Genomic DNA, 20,515 nt, shown 5'->3' on the forward strand with positions numbered 1-20,515 from the left:
ATTTCGGTATTTAGACGATCTTGAGGAAAAAGAAGAAGACTGAAAACCAGGCCATCAAAATCATAGCTCAAAAAGCTGATAATTCGACTCAACTCGATCTCTGGGTTTGGTCGATTTGATGACTTGATCAAGCCTTCACTTGACCTGGTATTTAATAATTAAATTTAATATATTTTAAAGTAATTAAAGAAAATAATTGAACTAAAAGAATACAAGTTAACATGATTAATCAAAAGCAGTCACTGGTACAGTGGTTGTAGGTGTTTGCTTCATTAGAGAGCATTACAAGTTCAAAAGTCACTACTCATTTTTAACTTTTATTGATCTATCAAACAGAGTGGCTTGGATCGAGTCACGAATCGACAAATCTTTTTGAGTCGAGAATGAGTCATACTGATGATCAAGTTCTCTAGTGACTAGGCTTGAATCTTGTCAAGTTGACTAAGCTGAGTTTTAGTTGAGTTGCCAAGTTCTCAAACTATGGTCAAAATAGCAAAATAACTTTAGCAGGTGAAATCAGGTCTATGACTCAATTTCAATTTGGACAGTTTTTCCAGCCCCAATGATATGCAAAATCAGCATGTACAAATATGGTTTTAACAGTGTATATCAGTATATGTAACTCATATCTTTAAGTAAAAAAAGAAAAGAGAAATCACTTTTCTATTTTCTACTAAAATCCAATGTGGTTCTTGTCATTTCTTGAGTAAAAATTTGAAAAGAAGATGAGCTAAGGTGAATGAATAAAAGTTAATTTATTTCTCTTACCTTGACAGGGAAGAGTACATGTAATAAATTGAACAATGTACATAAAATAATGCAACAGACAGCACTAGTAGGCAGTAGTGCTAGGACTCGTTACCAGAACTTAAGGCTGGTTCACATCCCTGCTGTTTAAATACAATTGGCTTTGCCGACCAGAGAGGCTTGATTTTGCACATACTGGTGAAAATCCAGAATACCCTTTCCCTGTCTTTGCCAAGCAAATATTGGCGACGTATTTAAAAAGCTCGTGTTTCTGTACAAAAGGTTGGGACGCATATTCCTCGATTGGCATCCACTGAAAAAAAAATTATAAACGATGAACTTAATGGTTTGATGCTAAAAGCATGGAAGTGTATAAAAGATATAAAAAAAATTTTAAAAAAATAAAAAATTTATTATGATTTTTCCAATGCTCTCTAGCAATGTTTTGAAAGTATAATTCGATTGTGAATTCATAAAAGGATTGAAATCGTAATAGTGGATTGCAAACTACAAAATTCGAAGGATTTTATAATCTTTTACACGAAATTTAGAAGAAAAAAACTGAAATTGTATTCATAAAATCTTTTTTTTTATAAAGGATGTGATAAAATAATCAATATTCTACCATTCCACATCATAGTTTGTAATTGTAGAATATATTATCACAAAACATTGTTGAGGATTTTTTAAAATAAAAATCAAGCTAATTGTGGTTTCATTACTTCAAATGTGTTGATAAAGTCAATACCTGAACTTCAAATTGAAAAACTTGACTACAAATTAAAGATTAATATTAAGATAAAGAGATGACTAGAAGTCTAAGAGTCTAAACTCTTAAGGATCCAAAAGAAATCTTTTTCAAAATTGTGCTAAATCATCAATTCAAAGTCTCATATATATATATATATATATATATATATATATATATATATATATATATATATATATATATCAACCGAAACCCAAAAATGATTGCCACCAACCCAATAGACTTCAAAATAATTCTCCCCTCCAAGCATAAACAATACATATTTTAAAGTCAAACTCACGAAGTGCAAGTTCTCAAGGAGGCTTCACCAAAAAAAAAAAAAAAAAATCCTTTTAATAAGTTTTTCACTATTATAGAAAGAATCAAATAAACCTTGAATTTAAAATCACACAATTAAACCCTAGAAAAACACAACTTGAATTCAATATTGGGACAATTAAGTAGTGGTCTTTAAGTTGAAGTCAAATCCTAACCATCATTACCACAATAAATATTGGTCAATATAATAGCAACCATCCATTAAAAAAAAATCTAATAAGTCATAGATTAATTTGGTGTTTTGACCAGTTAAGAGGTAAGAAATCATGAAAAGGATCTCTACAATTTAAGGTTGAGAGAAAATCCATCATTTAATCTCTTATAAAGAATAAAATAAAACAATTGACCCATTTTTAAAAGATTCTCAAAGCCCCCAACAATTTAAAAATAAAAATGGAAACCTAATCAAATTTATAAAAGGAGGGAACATGTATAACTTTGAAACATAAATCGGGAGTCAAATCATCAATTATAGGATTCAAATCATAAAATGGTAGGATTCAACCATAGAGAGATTGAAGTGGGGTTCAAATCATTTTCCCTAAGATTCGAATTAAATCGCAAATCGTGAGTCACAGGATTTTGATTATTATGCTCTCTAGTACTCAAAGTGAACTCCAAGATGCCATTTCTTGGGCCACGAACAAGCATATCAAGCCTTGACGTCATTCTTTCGTATTAGGCAAAATCAGGGACTTACCATTTAGGTTAAACCTTTCATTTTTCTATGTTCAAAGAGAGTTACTCCCTTGCTGACAGTTTAGCAGCCTCGCTTTGTATTGGAAAGTATTTCCCATTTATAGCTTTCTTTGATCTTTCTAATAAAATGTTGTTATCCAGTAAAAGGAAGAAACATAGCAGAAGTTACAGTCATAACAACTAAAATCAAATTTACAAGCAAGGACAAATGAGCTAAAAACAAATAGTGGAGGGTTTTGTAAATTATGTTTAGTCATAGAGTCCCATTTCCCATAGAGTAAACCTGGAGGGAGACAATGTTTGTGGTAAACTTGATTTGCTCTCTTTTTAATTGACAAAGCTTTCTTTCAGAGAACAACAAAGTGAAGTATACAAATAGCCAAAACGTGGATCAAATTTATTAGTAAAGACTACCAAGATGGAGAAACTGTTTTTTGTTTAAATAATAATAAACAACATTTGTCTGGCTTCCTTGTTATCTGAGAGCATGCACAAGCACTGGATACATCAAGGGATGGGTGTGCGGTGGATCAAGGGATTATCACAAAGCTAACGTAGCAAACATGTTAAAATGTCTCCCCAATGATATCAAAAGTTGTCGTGTAGTCCAGTTGTTAACATCAACTCTAAATTCCTACATAATTAATATGCTTCAAAACAAACACAAATGTAGATCTGGAGTTCAAGTCTCAAGGAATGAGGATCCTTCATCCTTCAAAAAAAAAAAAAAAAAACTTTTGATGGGTCCTTTATCATATCCACCACACATCCAAGCCACGTACTTCAATTTTTTGAACGATATGTGTATCACAAGACAAATCTTGGCCTGAGTCAACTCATTTTTTGGAGCAACCAAATTGAAATACCTGAGAAATTCAGGATTCAGCCAAAATCACAAGGATGAAAGCATTTTGAGCTATCAAAACACATTTCAACAGTTTGAGTGGGTTTTCTATTTTTCTTTTCTTTTTTCCCTTTTGAAGTGTTTTTCATATTTTTTTTGCCCTCTTTTTGCATCTAGGAGGATTGCATCTCTAGAGATGATTTCCAACCAATCCCATTCCTCTACCCCTGCCCTCCCATCACAGCCAAGGAATTAAGTTATCTTTGCAATCGGTTCGAGAGGACCTCATACATGTGATCGAAGAAACCGAGGAAGTCACTTTATTTTATTATTCAAATACATGCATATATGACTGAAATATGCATGTTATATTTTTTTGTAGGGTAATGAGTTGCTTTTATTGAGAAGCTGCTTAACATGACCAAGGCAGCAAAGAATACGTACACAACAGCAAAAAGAAAACAGCATTACAACCCCCAAAAGATGAAAATTCTAGGACATCAACATGTTTGGACCTAGAAGCCCAATCTATGATGTCCCTCTTTGACTTCCACACTACTTCCCACATCCTTTGCTTGTCGTGGAAGCACCTGCCATTACACTCCCCCAATATATTCCATAACATTGCAAGGATGACCAGGCGCCACACCGTCGTTCTTTTCTCATCAAGCAGGACGCCATGCCACATCCAAAGCTGGTCGGTCCATTATTGATTGTGGCAGATGTTGAGAAGAACCATGGCCCTCTTTTCTAGATTGTCTATAGTAGGATGCGCTTCCTACCTACCAGCCATACAAAAGAAGCCACCTTGGGTGGGACACAATAAAACCAAAAGGCGTGGAAGAATTCTTGGACACTTGAAGATGTGGTCTTTCAAAGCATCAAATAAAGTGATTTGACTGTGAATTCGCTGGATGGAGCACCAGACCAAACCAGCGAGTTCTTATAGTTCGGCATAGGTTCCACCTCTTCATCTGATAGGTCCCTATGAAAAGGAGGGCACCACACCCCTCCCCCTCCAGTGGTATGAAACAAGAGGCCACTAACATGTTCCTCAAAGGGGATAGCCTTGCCAAGGATGGGAATTCCACCACTAGAGAATTCCCGCCACGCCGCACCAAGGATCCTCCTAAAAGCGGATCCTGCTACCGTCTCCTAGGGCAAACCTCACACCTGATTTAACCCAGTGTTTTAAGTATCGATACAATCGGCCGATATATCGGCCGATATTATCGTTATCGGCCCCTAGCGAGCCAAAACCCGTCTAATAACCCCTGGAAGATACAAAAAAAACCCAAAATCCAGATCTCGCGTGATATATCGTCGATATCGCACCTGGGAGAGCATCGTTATCCGAAAAAAATGAAAAAAACAAAAAAGAAAAGAAAAAAGAAAAACTTTCAACGGTAGATTTCATACCTATAAAGAAGATCGCCCTGATCGGAAGCTGTGCTTGATGGGCCATTCGAATCGAAGCCTCTGATTTGGAGAGATTTGGGCGTGAAATCCGTCAAAATCCTCGAAATCATTGGCATTTGGGAGAGATTTTAGGGTTCCGGCGTTCTGAAACCCCCTTTGCTTCGGAAAAAAAGGGCCCCGAGCCCTTATTCAGAGGAGGCGGACGGACCGGTATATCGCACGTCACCGACCAGGATGATGTGTTGACGTCACCAAGTTATGTGGGATCCAAACCGTTCGTCCATTTGGCAAGCTCGTCGTAAGGCTTTATCCGAAAAATAAGACTGATCCAAAGATCAAGTGGACCACATTGGAAAAAGCAGCGGGATATTGAACGTCTACCATTGAAACCCTTTTGGGGGTCACAAACGTTTTGGATCATATGATATTTGTTTTTCCTATTCATCAAGGTCTTTGTGACCTCATGAACAGATTGGATGGAAAACGAACATTATGGTGGACCCTACGAGTGTTATAACGGTGAGAATCATTGTCCTTACTGCTATTTGTGGTGTGGTCCAATTGAGGTTTGGATGTCACTCATTTTTGGGTTCATGATCTAAAATGATCTCTCCAAATGGATGAACGGTGTGGATATAATAAATACGTTATTGGTGGGGCCATGTAACTCTGATCTCCTTTGAACTGTTTGTACAACTCGAGGTGGACGATTGTAGCGCTCGTCTTGGCTTCGCATGAAGTTCATGCGCTGGAAACTTAGGTGGGGTCCACCGTGATGTTTGTGAGAAATCCACTCCGCCCATCTGTTTTTTTAGCACATTTTAAGACATAGGGCCAAAAATGAGCCGGATCCAAGACTCAAGTAGGCCGAAAACGTGAGTATTAAAGGTCCACAGTTGAAATATTCGTGGGGCCACAGGTTTTGAATCAGTCTAATATTTGGGTTTTCAATTCATCCCAGTAGTAATGACGTAATGAACGGTATGGATGGAATGTAAACATCACTGTCGACCCAGGAAGGTTTCAACGGTAGGAATTTCCCTACCCACCTTTTTCTTTAGTGCGGCCCACTTGAGTCTTGGATCCTGCTCAATTTTTGCCTCAAGTCTTAAAATATGCTCACAAAACTGATGGATGGAGTAGATTTCTCATAAACATCACAGTGTGCCCCACTCCTACGAAAGGATTTAGTAGGAAATCCGCATCCTATATTCGCACGACACATGCCCATACCTTGTTGATGTGTGGTACACCAGCCAATCCACATCCTCCATCCATTTTCATAAGTAATTTTACGGCATGAGCCCAAAAAGGAGACAAATGAAAGATCAAGTGTACCACACCACAAGAAAATGTGGTGGCAATGATGTCCACCATTGAAGCTTTTTAGGGCCCACCGTAATGTTTATTTGCCATCCAATCTATTCATGAGGTTTGACAAACTTGGATGGGAAAACATAAATATTAGCTTTATCCAAAAAAATTATAACCCCAAAATAGTTTAATGGTGATCATTCAATGACCACTATTTTGTGTGGTGTGGTCCACCTCAAATTTGGATCTGCCTTATTTTTCGGCCCATGCCCTAAAATGATATGTTAAAATGATTTCCAATTAATGTTTGGATGTGACTCATTTTCATACATACCTTTATATATTTATAAATGGTATGCATCATATTTAAATATATTTACCTTAGTTTAATCAGATAACGCATAACTTAGTACCTTATACAAAGGAAATTTATTATGCGCACATCTTTTTCGATATTTTATGATTTAAAAGTGTGCATTAAGGTCTTTTTAAATAATCTCTGAAGTTTCATAAAAAAATTCAACCATTTTGCTAATGTTTCCCCATGTTTCCCAAAAAGTGCGATAAATTATGCGATACAAACGATATATCCCTTGCGATAACTGATACGTATCTGCATCCCAAGGTTGCGATACATTGCGCGATACCGATATTTCGAACACTGATTTAACCAAAGGTGTTACTGAAATAACAGCCTTCCAGATTCTGAGAGTTTTGTAGTATGACCTCTTAACCCCCCCACCCCCCCACCGCCCCCCCAGGGACTCCATATTTAGAGGCGACAACTTCCCTCCAAAGCTTGCCGTCTTCGGTATCAAATCTCCACTACCACTTCCCAAGAAGAGCCACGTTCATAGATTCCAACTCTCTTATTCCTTCACCTCCCTCAGCCAAAGGCTTGCACACATCTTCCCATTTCAATCAATGAATCTTATGCTTGTCTTCCACCCCTTGCCCTAAGAAATCCCTCCGCAGCTTTTCTAGATTATTTAACACTGACTTCGGGTATTTATATAAAGATGAAGTAAATAAGAAGGTTAAAGAGGGCCAATTTGCCAACTCTTCCACTTTGACAACTTCCTTTCAAATCTTTCAATGACCTTATTTCACAAATGTTTGAGAGGCTTGCCCAAACAAAGCGGGAGACCCAAATATGAAGATGAAAACAATCCAACCTCGCACACAAAGATAGATACCTCTTCATCGGGTAAACCAATGCCAACCATCTAGGTTTTCTTGACATTAATCTTTAGCCCTAAAACCTCTTCATAGCACCCCAATATCTTTCTAAGATTATCTACCATAGTTTCATCCGCATCATAGACAAGAAGGGAATCATCAGCAAATTGAAGGTGGGTTATACTAACTACGTTATGTGCACCACGAAAATCCGAGATAAAACCCAACTCTTGGCATTAGACAAGCATTCTACCCAATGCTTCCACTACCATTATGAACAAAAAGGGGGATAACCAAGGTTACGCGATACGGGCCGTACGCCCCTTTTTCATTTTTCTTAGACCGAAAAATGGCCCCTTTTTTTTCCTTCTTTTTTTTTTTCACTTTTTTTTAAAACTTCTTTCTTCTGAACTCTTCCTAAATCATTCTATTACTATTTTTGACTACTCTTAGCTTGATATTACAAATAAAAATAACTTATATTAAGGATTTTCTTGATTTGAAGCTCTGTGGGCCATTTTACAGAAATCCTCAAAAATAGGTATTTGTACTTTTTATTTAATTTTTTGCTGTTTTAATGGTAGAATATGATGTGTTAATCATAATAGAAGATATTAATGTTCATTTTACAGATTGTTGTTATCATTTTATATTTTTTTATAATTTTTTTCTATTTACGCACTATTTTCGGCCCTTTGTTTTTAATTCGAAAAATTATTTTTTATTGAATGTTTTGATGTTTTAATGGTAGAATATGATGTGTTAATCATAGTAGAACATGTTAATATTCATTTTACATATTGTTATTGTCATTTTATATTTTTTTTATGAATTATGAAAAATAATTGCAAACACCTACACATGTAAGATATTTTCATATTACATTCATTCTAATATATCTATCATTGATAGTAGATAGTTAGAAAATTAAATATATGAGTTTTGTAGTCAAATCCAGGTTGTCTGGTTCATAAATTCATCAGACAGTCTGATACAACTTCTTACCAAAGAGTGGACCGTTACACCACCATAAACATGTTCCAATTTATAAATGAATGCATATTTGGAATGCTTAGAATATTCCGGATTTAATCCATAATTTTTCATATTGTTTTAGCAAAAAACTTTTTTTGCACTGTTACACCCCCGTATCGCCGTTACGCCCCCACATCCATATCAGTATCGAAGGGCACCGTTACGCCAACCGATACCGATACGGGATACCTTGAGGATAACGGATTGCCTTGCCTTAAGCCTTGTGACGCTTGGAAGAATCTTTTTCTCAAGACTGAAAAGGAAACCGATGATATGCAATCTATCATCTATTTTATCTGTTTGCTTGTGCAACCGATTTTGCCCAACCTATATCATAAGAAACCGCAATCCATGTGATCATATGCCTTTTCAAAGTCCAATTTGCAAACCACAACTTTCTTCTATTCCTAGTGTCTCGAATCGATTAATTCATTGGCTAGCAATGCACTGTCTAAGATCTATCTTTCTGCAATGAAAGCACCTTGGTTTTCAAAAATAACTAAAGATAAGATCATCCTAAACCTAGTTGCGAAAACTTTTGCAAAAATCTTAAAAAGGCTTCCGATAAGACTACTGAGTCAGAAATTCTGATAGCGACTCCTCACCTTTTTTGAAATAATAGGCTATGAATGAGGCTCCCATCCATTGAGGTAGTTTATTCTTGCACAAATCAACATCATCTTTCTTGAGCACATCCCAAAAAGCTTGAAAAAAATGGGCTTTGTCTCCGCCCAACGAATCAACAACGCTTTTAATTTCTTCTTCAAAGATCGGCTTTTCTAGTGGTTCCCTATCCACATTCAAGATGGCATGAAAAGGTAGATTATCCAACAATGGCCTCCTCCACCCTTCACTAGATAATAGTTTGGAATAGAATTGTACGATGGCCTTATAAACTAGTCTTGAGTGTCAAATATTACATATTTCTCCCTATTTATATCTTGGTTTTATGAACATTATAACGCTTAATGGGTATATTTTATACATGTTTGTATTGCAAGGTAAATCTGAGAGCTTAGATTGAAAAGAATGCCAAAAACATAGATTTGATGCTTAAGAATCACCAAGGCAAAGAATGGATCTTAGGAGGCCAAGAATGAAAAATTCACATGCCATAGATCCAAGGAAACCAAGTACAAAGGATGAATAAAGGACTTGAAAGATTTTAGAATCTACAGTAGAAAATAGGACAGGTTTGGTCTGACTGAAATCGCACAAAACAGTCTAACAACCTCAGAAGCTAATTTGGTTCGACCGAAAGATAATTCGGTCCGACCAAACCTAATTTCAGTCCGACCGAAGGGAGGATTCGATGCAACCGAAAGTGCACAAAAAGCTCCAGCGATGAATGATGAATTTTAGAGTTAATTCGGTTCGACCGAAGCTCAATTCGGTTCGACCGAAACTTTAAGTTCGGTCTGACCAAACCCAAGCTCGGTCCGACTGAAATCGGGCAACCGCTGAAACAAAATCCTGTCACAACTCGAACTCAACTTTGGTCCGACCAAAGGTGACTTCGGACCGATCGAAGCACAACGCGGTTGCGTAAATTTGAGGCGATTTCAAAGTCGGTTTGCGGAAATTCGAAGGCGATGCGAAAGATAGTGTTTCACAACTATAAATAGGAGTCCCTAGGATGTCCCAAACCATCTTTTAGGGTTTGAAAAGGGATAGGAGGCCTAGAAGGAGCGCCGACAACGTTCTTCTACTTCGATTTCTTCACGGGTTCTAGTTGATCTTTTTGTTCTTCATCTAGGATGTTAGTCTTCTTAGGTTAATCTCTTAGCTACGGCTAAGGGATAAAACCTATAGTTTATTTTGATGTTTATCTTGCTTTGATTCAAGTTTATGTTGAACTTCATTAATCTCTAGTTGATTTAAGAAATATTTTCAATCTTCTATGATTTGTTGCGACTCAAATTACAATAGATGTTTTGATAACTTTGAATATCTTCTTTCCTGTTTTGAGATAGTGAGATTGGTAAATCCTGTTGTTCACCATCATCTCCTGGGCATGCTAGGATGACGGAATCCCTTCCAATCATCACAATACTCTTTCATGTGTGGCTAGGTCACTGAAGAGTTCAGATTTGGTTTAACTGCTTCATCATCCGATTGGAAAGGATAGGACTTCGATTCCAATTGAGTTATCATTGAATCAAGTAGATTAATATTGAGATTGTTATAGGTGGATTCCTAGATCTGTAGTCTTTTTATCTTTATTATTTCAAAACCTTTTTCTAAATCATTGCATTAAAAACCCAGACAAACCAAGTTTGACTTAGATTAGTTCTAGACCGTATTCCCCATTCCCTGTGGATTCGACCTCGTTCTCATTGAATTATTACTACATCTCAACCCTACACTTGGGGTTGTGAACAACTTGGTCTTTATCTTCCACCCTTTGTCCATCTACCAAAATGTTGCTTATCTGATTGTTCCTAGCCTTGACGCTAGCAATACCATAAAAGAATTTAGTGTTCTTCTCACCCTCCTTGAGCCATATGGCCCTCGACAGTTGTCTCCACCTAATATTACCTTTGTTCGAATTTTCATGCACGAATTTGATTACATTGAAGTCACCCAATATTATCCCTGATATTATCATTATCTCCAGCTTGGCGATAACAATAACACTGGTAGCAATACCGATAACATCGGTAGTATTAGAAATTCTAGGCATCAACAATGTATCACTAACGTATCGATATCACCAATATTTTTCAATTGTGTAAATTCTAGGTGTCACTTATATTGCCAATATATCGATATCGTCAATATTTTCAATTGTGTAAATTCTAGGTAACACTTGCATCACAAGTGTATCAACAATATTTCAATAATAATGCCAACGTAGAAAGTCTGTTTATTAAAAATATTTTATTACATTTTTTTTATGAGCACATTGCTGTATGCAGTTTTCAATTTGTCGTTGCTAATATTGATAATATCTCAATATTATCGTTATCGCGACATGCGCGATATCAACACCACAATCTTTCATTTCCTTTCCAATTATTGATGATTTTTTGGCAAAATATCATGAGTTGCCGATATTTTGCAATATTGATGGATGCTTTGTATATATTCTTTTTGCAAACTTTTTATTCTAACTATGCAAATATGTGTATTTTAGCATCTCTTGAAGTTTCACTGAAAATTCTATCATTTTCCCCATGTTTTCCTACATTTTCGGTCATCAACGATATTATCGGCGATATCGATATTGTTTCCATATCCTCGACCAGCGAAACTTGTAGTGATACTGATACTTCGAACATTGCCCTCAACACACCATGGTAGGTTGAAAGAGCCTTTGTTACGGTTCAATTTCGCACAGAAAAGGTGTTTGCAAACTGGGAAACAAGGGCCATATATAGTTGTGAATAGCCATCTAAACTAAGATGAAATTTCCATAAGCACCACCGATACCAAAAGGAACCTATTTGACTGCCTTCCAAACACCAGATAGCCTTGTTCTATGTTACCATAATTCCTCATGCCGAGCCTTCCATGCTTAATGCACACCAACCCTTGTTGCTAAGACCCTAGATAGAATCAAGAATCCTGTCTTTGAATTTCTCCAGCTTTGTTTCCCGAATAGAAAGAATTTGAATCTTGTACTTTTTGCACACCTCTTTAACCTAGGCCCTTTCCACGTTCCAGCAAAGGTTCTTCATTGGACCCCCAAATCGAGAGCCCCTTCCCTTCTTGAAGTCATTACCTTTGTTGGATGAATCGTAAGTTACCAAACACTCTAGATTAAGTAATTGTCTCCAACCTCTAGGATTCTTTTACTTGAATCTCTGCCTCTGCATGTCATCTTATGATTACCTCTAGCCTCCACGATGCTAATGAATGCATGAACATAGTTGTATTTGCTCCGAAGGTCATACCAACTGACTTGCTGTCACGCTCCAACATATTCCTGTACCACATCATCTCCTCCAACATCGATTGGCCATCACGTCTAGCCACTCTTGGAAGAAGAAGATTATCGCCATCTCTTGCAGGAATTTCTCTCACCGATTGCAAGGGAGCGACATTGAGGGCAATTTTCAGCATTGGCCACCTCGAAAGACTCACTCGCCTCAAAAAATTTGTCGCCCATCTCTAACGCTAGTCCCTCCATGCAATCGGAGCCCCTTTGATGAAAGATCTTCTTTTGTCTCGAGATCCTTATAGCTATATACCACCTCTTCTCAATAAGTCGACCCGGTCTCTAAATGTTTGGAGATCAATCTCACATTGGGGGCTTCAACAATCTGCTATGTTAGAAAAAGGGTTCCCACCTCCACTTAAAATAAAGGAGGAATTGATCTCCCACATGCAGCCGAGAAGCGTGTGGTGCATGTGCGAATCATTCACTCCCACTCTCTCGTGTGAAGAAAAAGACATGAGTGCCATCATCTCCGATGCCTCAAGACCAGATGAATGAATCAAGGTAGAACTGAGAGGCACGAAGCCACGAATAAATGATGAGTTGTGCTAGAACCTACCAGTCAAGCCGGTTTTTGGAGTTGAGTCAATATGCAATACCTAGTTTTTATTGGCGGCAATTGAGCTCGGACAGGCTGGTCTGACTAGTGTCAAACCGTATTTATACCAGGTTTTGGATGAGCATTGAGGACCATGGGTTGGAGCCAGGCCTCAAACCAGCTTCAACCTTTATTGGGCTCGACCTAGGCTTGCATCTAGTTGAGCATTTAGATGGTAGCCCAGCCTGGACCATCCTGTGCCCGAGCCTAATTTGGTTTTCGTTGTGCCTGGACTCAAGCACTCGGCTCATGGACCGGACTTGGACAGACTTTGCCCCAGCCCATCCCATTTACAACCCAAGTATTTATTAATCCTGCAACCAAGCCTGAAAATAGGGTAAGACAGGGAGACCTACAGGTCTGCCTGACTATTGCAGGCCCTCTTTCTTTTCTTTTCTTTTTTCCTTTTCTTTTTTGCATATGAGCATGTATAGACTCTAGTAGTACAGTTATGGAAGGAGGTAGCAAAAGAGTTAATGTGAAATCCCTCTACAGGGATGTAATCAATTCATTCAAAAGCTTTGATGGCATTTCATTCACTTCCGTACTTAATGATAAACTAATGCTTCACTTAACTTGATAATCTACCATCATTAAGAGAGAATTACCTGGGCTGCCTCGATTTCTGTTTCTTGCTTCTGAATGTTGGAGGAGAGGGGGCGTAACATGCATATGAAGAATAAATCTGACTTCTCAAAGAATGACTTGTGGCTTTGCCTGCCAATTGAACACATCAGACAGGTTATAAACTTAAGATCCTGCTCAAGTAAGAAACATGTTTCTCTACTTGGAATTTCACATGCTGAAGGGTTCAATTGAATGCAATATTGAATTGGATTGCAATAATTAGTCCAATAAGGAGGAAATGACCAAAACATAATCCTTTCCTTACCATTCATGTTAGCAGCAGTGTTGTCAAAATCCTACGATTTACGATTTATGATATACAATTTGAGTCAAATCTTAAGCAAAACAATTTAATCCCACTTTTGAATCCCTTTTTATATAAATCCTATGATTTCATGATTTGAATCTTATGATTTACGATTCAAATTATACTTGTTTTCTTCTATTTTAAGTGTGACTTGGCTTTCATTTTATGTTTTTAAATTGGTTGGGACTTTAAGAATCATTTACCAAAAAACCTTTCCAAAAAAGAATCGTTTAGAAAAGGTAAATATTTTATTTTGTTCTTTATAAGAGATTAAATGGTATATATTCTCTTCAATGTTAAATTGTGGAGTTTTCTTTCTTTCTTTTTAATGATTTCTTACTTCTTAACTGGTCGAAACACCAAATTGATGTATGACTTATTTGGAATGTTTTTAAAGATGGTTACGACCATGTTGACTTATTTATTATGGAATGATGGTTAGAAATCAAAATATCTTTTTTTGGTTGGTCTACATAATCCAATGCCGCTTTTCCAATATGATTCTACATTCAAGAAAGGTAACAAGAACATAAATTATTAAAGGATCCTTGTATGTTCTTCTCTTCTCTTCTTTTTTTTCTTTTTTTTTTGGGGGGGAATGGTGAATACACACACACACACACACGCACCACATGGGTTCTCGAACCCATGACCTCAGAGTAGAAACACACAATGTCTACCACTATGCCATGAGTAGAGACCCTTAAGCAATAGGAAAGTACCATGGTATGCCTCATTAAAACCTTGTGGTAGACTACATAGTGCATTTGCTCCTCTACATGCATGGTTATGTGTAACACCACCCGGAGCACTTAAAAATCATTGTCCCGAATGTCATGTGAACAGAATCCTTGTCTGTTCTATAAGGAAATTTTCTTGAGAGACTAAAATAGAAGGAAAGATAAGAATCCATTAACACTATCATGGCATGGTATTACTTGGTGCATATTGATGGCCAAAAGGATGATTTCTAAGTTTAAAATTTTTCTGATTTATTTATATATTTCATATTTTTAAGAAGATCATAAAAAAATCTTATGATTTATGATACGATTTGCGATTCAATATGATTCAACCCTTAGGCCGATTTGCGATATGATAATGATGTTGACAACATTGGCTAGCAGTATGGGCTCCAAATTCCAATGTTTTAAAACATGTTGGAGGTTTATGCCTTAAGGCTTGCCTCAAGGCATGGCTCTCCTACATACTGAGAGACAGACCTTGAGGCTTAATGATAGGAGGTTTATGTCTCAGACAGTGAAAAATATGGGAGGCATATGCATCTCTCAGTTTGTTCTTTCAAGAGTGGAAGTAGTTAAAGAAACCTTTTATTTATTTATTATTTTTTTTTTTAAAGTTGTCTCTCTACCACCATGAGAGCAATTAGATGAGCAACGAGTGAATAGAACAAATTTTAGAGATACATTTAACCCCACTCGAGGATTCTCCCACTTTCCTTTACCTTTTTCATCTATGTGTTGGATGAATTAGCCCCATAATTTTTTATTTTCTTTAAAGCAGAAATGCGTAAGGTTTGGTAGTTTAACATTACCATAAATGGATCCTTACTCTTGCTCGGGTGGTAGACTCTCAGGAGTTTCAACACCCGGTCAAGGGTTCGAGTATCCATAGGTGGTGAAATCCCACTACGGCGTGAGTGTGTGTGCGTGTGTAAAAAAAAAAAAAAAAAACCATAAATAAATCGTTTGCTGGTTTTTCATGTTTAGGTTATGCATCTTGACTGAATCATGTGTTATAATCATTTAACATTTAAACGTAAATAAATTGAACAGATAATGCACATAAAAATTCATATGAAATATTAAAGTATATTATGTACAATATTTCACATAATATATAAATTTAATTCTTAACTTCCTCTATTTTTCTGATTACATTTTTTAAATAAAAGGAAGGAAATTAGGAAGGCATTTCAGGAGGCCCGAATTCATGCTTCAAGGTTTATTCCTTGCCTCTTAAGAGACCTGGACATCTCACCCCACGCCTTTGCCTTTTAAACCACCACCAACTCGCAATTACACTACTTTCAAGATGGACTTTGAAGGAGTATGACGCTTTAACTTCAAGATCTCTTTTTGTGACTAGTTTTACTTTCAAATGGCTTTGTGTTGGCATCATTCACGTTTTTTTTTTTTTTTTTTAGTGCATCCAGATGCGGGAAAAACATATGTATTCCCATGATTGATTGTGCACATCTGATCTATGACTGTTTGATCTAAATATAGAAGTTCAAGCACTGAAGCAATGTAGTCCACCAAATACCACAGGAAACAATGATTATCAACTGTTGCTCTTAAAAGACAAGGTATTACAATTTACAGACCTTGGTCAGAGTGGATTGTTGAAAAAGATTTGTGGTGCCGATGCATGCATACGTGGGTAAATGTGCTATAGGCATATGCTATATCAATGCATTGGCCAACTACAAACCATCACTAAGTTTTTCATATTCACTGATAAAAATTCCAAAAAGAGAGAACTAATGTGATCAAATTATACTAAAAGGGATATAAAATATAAACTGTCTTCCCTCTCCTATACATAACTTCTCGGAAATTTCATCTTCAGACATACTTTACAGTAAGTCATAATCATGAGAACTGAATTCTGAAGGAACATTGTTCTTGGAGTTGTATTGGTCGCTAATCAAAGTATCTAATCATTAACCATGGAACCAGATTCCATGAGAAGTAATTTTGCATGCTGCCTCATCATATATCTGCATGTTCTATTCCCATTGGGAGAGGGAAAAAGGTATAAATGATATACTTTGCTTGTGGCATAGTATTAGTACAGGTAAAAGAATTCAGTAAAGTCATTCTAAAAAGTTATACTTTCATTTTGTTGTATGACAACAGAATTCATGAAAGTCAGGGATATGCTCAGAAGAATTGCATAGAATGCTCGATTCATAGAAAAGGTATTTTTTGTTTTACCCAGAAATGGTACAGATGGGGCCCACCTTTGGATAATCTAAGATTCTATTACATTCCTCAGCATTTGATAGGCCACTTTCCAATCTCTGCCCTATCAGAAGATCCTAGCAATATGACATAACAGGAATTATAGGTCCCGCAAATCAGCAAATGTACAATTTGATGAGATGAAGGATTCAATACATGTAGGGAAACAGTTTGGTGATCAAAACCGTTGAACTGATGGAATCCATGCAGATGAGGGATTCCACCAAATTACAGATATTGGAAGATCTGGCCATTAGATCAAATCAACAAAAACCATAGTCTCACATGTATGAAATCCTGTGGTTCAGAGAAAGCAGGACATATAATTCCTCCAATGGAAACAGAAACTACAATCAATGGTCCAAATTTGCAGCACCAGTTGGATGCTTAGAATCACGCCATGAGGAGATTTTTGGGTATCCATATCCACGATGGGGGCTACCATATGTATGATTTGGGATCGCCAAAAGATTAGGCCCCACACGTACAATCGTTGGGCAAGGAGAGTACTCAATCGAAGAGGTTGGTTCCACAGTGAGAATGCTTATCAATCATAACCCACATAACAAGAAGAAAAAAACGGTAATGAATTCTTAATCTAACTGATAGGTAAAAACCTTTGAGATTATGCAAATTACCTGAATGCAAGTACTTCTACAAATTCCGTGTCAATCTGCCACATTATCAAAACTCAGTAAATCTCCACTGCCTTGAAAAGAACTTCAAGATATGACCATTTGCAGATAGAGTTGGAATTATAAAATTGACACATATAACTTACTCCTGTCTCTTCTTTAACTTCCCTTACTGCCCCAGCATAAATATCCTCACCCTGGGGGAAAAAGAGGTTAGTATGCAGTAAAGACATCAGTGCATTTTCAAGTAGCAAAGGAGAGTAGACGTGCCTCATTAACTACTCCAGTAGGAAACTTCCATACACCTGTGCCTTGGAGTTTGCCACCCTTTTCCTGGACTACGAGCACCTACCAAATAATGGATTTGAACATGTGAAACTAATGAGCAACCATTACAAGGTCAACAACATTCAGACATACTGAGAGATCCGTGGCAGTCTACAAATATGTTACAATAATTTATGAGAATATATTTTAAAATCAGAAAAACAAGTCTCTAAATCTATTCTTTTAGGAAGAAGAAAAAGGGATTGATTCAGATTAACATCAAGTCAAGAAAAGGTGCAAGATTTTTTGAAGAGCAAAAGGTTGAAACACAATAGTAGAATTTAATGCAATCTGTTACAAGTAACAGATTAATTTTGAAGGTAATGAACTAACAGATAATTCAAGATAGAAAGTACCTCTCTTCTATCATTCATCACAAAACCACCAACGCCAATTCTGTGTGTAGCATTGATGGGGAGAGTGTTAACAGTAGCCGGAATCCAATACACAAGCATCAAGTAGGTTGGCTCTGCATGATGGTACGAAAACCCCTCCTAGAAATCAATGAAAAATTGTATTGAAAACTGAATCAAATAGTAGACGAACCACTAGGATTAGAGATGAAAGGTCAAAAAATAAAAGAGACAAGTATCCTTTTGTCTTGCTTCAAGACCCAATCCAGTCATGTCGTTCAATAATGTCCTCTTACAATACACTAACTACAGTATATCTTCACATATAGTCTCGTCGTCGTCGTCGCCGTCATCATCAAAGCCTTATCCCAACTAATTGGTCAGCCACATGAATCCTTTTCTGCCATTCCACTCTATCAAGGGCCATAAGTTCAATTAAACCATAGGTCATCAAGTCTTCTCTTCCCATCATCTAAACCTTATCACACATATAGTCTATAAATATCAAAAATCATAATTAGAAATGTGGAATGTTTGCTAGAAAGTAAACTCAACTCCAGCCTCCAGCCATGAGCAACCATAGCCTAAGATGATTTAAACATGACATGACAAATACAAAAGAACTAAGGGCCCATTTGGTAGATGCCTAAAAATGAGTACATATTTTTTTAGTTAATCGTAATTATGTATTAGAGATTATGATCTCTAATAATCGATGGTATTCAAGACCATATTTCTTAGAGATCATAATCTCTAAGACATAATTATTATTAACTAAAATAAGATGACTCAGTTTTAGGCATCTAACAAACAGGCACTAAATTTTAACACCATCTTACAAGAAGCCCAAAGATTCTTGCTTTTGATAGGCACAAAAAGAAACAAAAGCAAAACAGAACTACCAGCGTTTGCTTCGTGTTTGGAATACAAAGTGAAACCCTTTACAAAACTTCTCTGGAAAGAGTAGAAGTGTGTCTACCTCTCATAATGGAAAAGGGTAAATTAACAAATACATACGATCTCAATGTCATTAAATACGAATGATCATCTCAACAGACAAGCTGTCTTCCACTATCAATGGCATGAAACAAGAGTCAATGTTCTCTCAGGTCTCAACCCTTCACTTAGCACCCTAACTTCTACTTCATTCGAGTGTTTTTGCCCGGTAGAACGGAGAACGCCACTATGCAAACACCATCACTATTAAGCCAATTCCAGAGAGACTCAGATTGATGACAACTCTTCCATAGAAGTTCCAGCAATTGAGATGTGGGTACTTACGTCATACTAGCAAGCAGTAACCATTGTTTGCCATACTAGAGCCAACCTGAAAACCCTCTCCATCCTAGGCACACACCCTCAAATTTTCCTTCCCTGAAGATATGAGTGAGAGTAATAGAAGATCTGCCTTTATGGGCAAATAATAAGAAAATATATACATCTAGCAATAATGATAAGACCACAACACTCAAAATTATTCCCCGAGAACCACTACTCGCACCCACTGTTACATGAGAAGAAGAGGGGTCATAGGAATAACACGTCTCTAGGGACTACTAGGGCCAACCTGAATTGGAAGAAAGCCAAGAGAGAGACCAAAGATCTAAATTGAATACATAGCAGTTAGGAGCTTCAAATTCCTTCAGCTATACATCACGACCGACGAAAAACCAAACAAAAAGGACTGTTGGTTATGACCAAACAGTCTAATAGTAATAAGTAAAAATAGAAAGCACAAACGTAAACATATTCATAAAAGGAGAAGCAACACATGTTATAGAGGGTAAGGGCAACAGTAAAAGCAACAGAATAGGACCACAATGTCTACCATTGGACGATAGAATTGTGTTGCATCAGTTCCCACTGGCTTGGAAAGACCTAATCCTCGAGTTTGGAGCCGTCACTGACTCTTCATTTTCTTCTTTGTTGAGTGCCTTCTTCGGCTTCAGCGGCAGTTCATGATGAAAGCCTACATGTCAGATTTACATCTCTCGCATGGGATGGTGTTGTAGATCATAGTTTCCAAATCATCTCAAATTCAGGCAGCCACCAAGCCGAATCAATTCAACAAGACCTTGTTCAACCAGGAAGTCAAGAAAATCTTCTTCTTTTTTTCTATTATTTTAATTTTATAAATAACTAATTACATATGCTAAAGTACAAAAATCAATTTATTTAAATCTAGTAATCTAGGTTTAGAGGGTTTAAGGGATTTTTATGGAATAGGTGATCCTTAATGAGGCTCATAATAGCAACATTTTGGATCATTGAACCATGGGTGATGCAGGACCGATGCATAAACCAAATAACATGTGAGATCAAGTAGCCGAATTAAGATATTAAAAAAAAAACAAAAAAATACAAACATCGCTATAATCATCACAAATATCATGAAAATCAAAAGAACATCATGCATA

At 36.8% G+C, this 20,515-nt stretch overlaps 1 protein-coding gene across 1 annotated transcript in view; it reads right to left on the minus strand.

The window, feature by feature from the left end:
• Positions 1-648: 648 nt before the first annotated feature.
• Positions 649-20,515, minus strand: part of LOC131258136 (nudix hydrolase 2-like) — a 48,218-nt gene continuing 28,351 nt past the window's right edge. Inside the window, exons 4-9 of the mRNA XM_058259244.1 lie at positions 18,102-18,239; positions 17,689-17,766; positions 17,565-17,615; positions 17,422-17,456; positions 13,471-13,579; positions 649-1,060 (exon numbers count right to left, since the gene is read on the minus strand). Of these exons, the coding sequence (XP_058115227.1) occupies positions 869-1,060; positions 13,471-13,579; positions 17,422-17,456; positions 17,565-17,615; positions 17,689-17,766; positions 18,102-18,239 (603 nt within the window). The 3' untranslated portion in view covers positions 649-868. The remainder of the gene's footprint in view (positions 1,061-13,470; positions 13,580-17,421; positions 17,457-17,564; positions 17,616-17,688; positions 17,767-18,101; positions 18,240-20,515) is intronic.

Source organism: Magnolia sinica, chromosome 10, assembly GCF_029962835.1.
Source record: "Magnolia sinica isolate HGM2019 chromosome 10, MsV1, whole genome shotgun sequence".
NCBI classification, from domain to species: domain Eukaryota; kingdom Viridiplantae; phylum Streptophyta; class Magnoliopsida; order Magnoliales; family Magnoliaceae; genus Magnolia; species Magnolia sinica.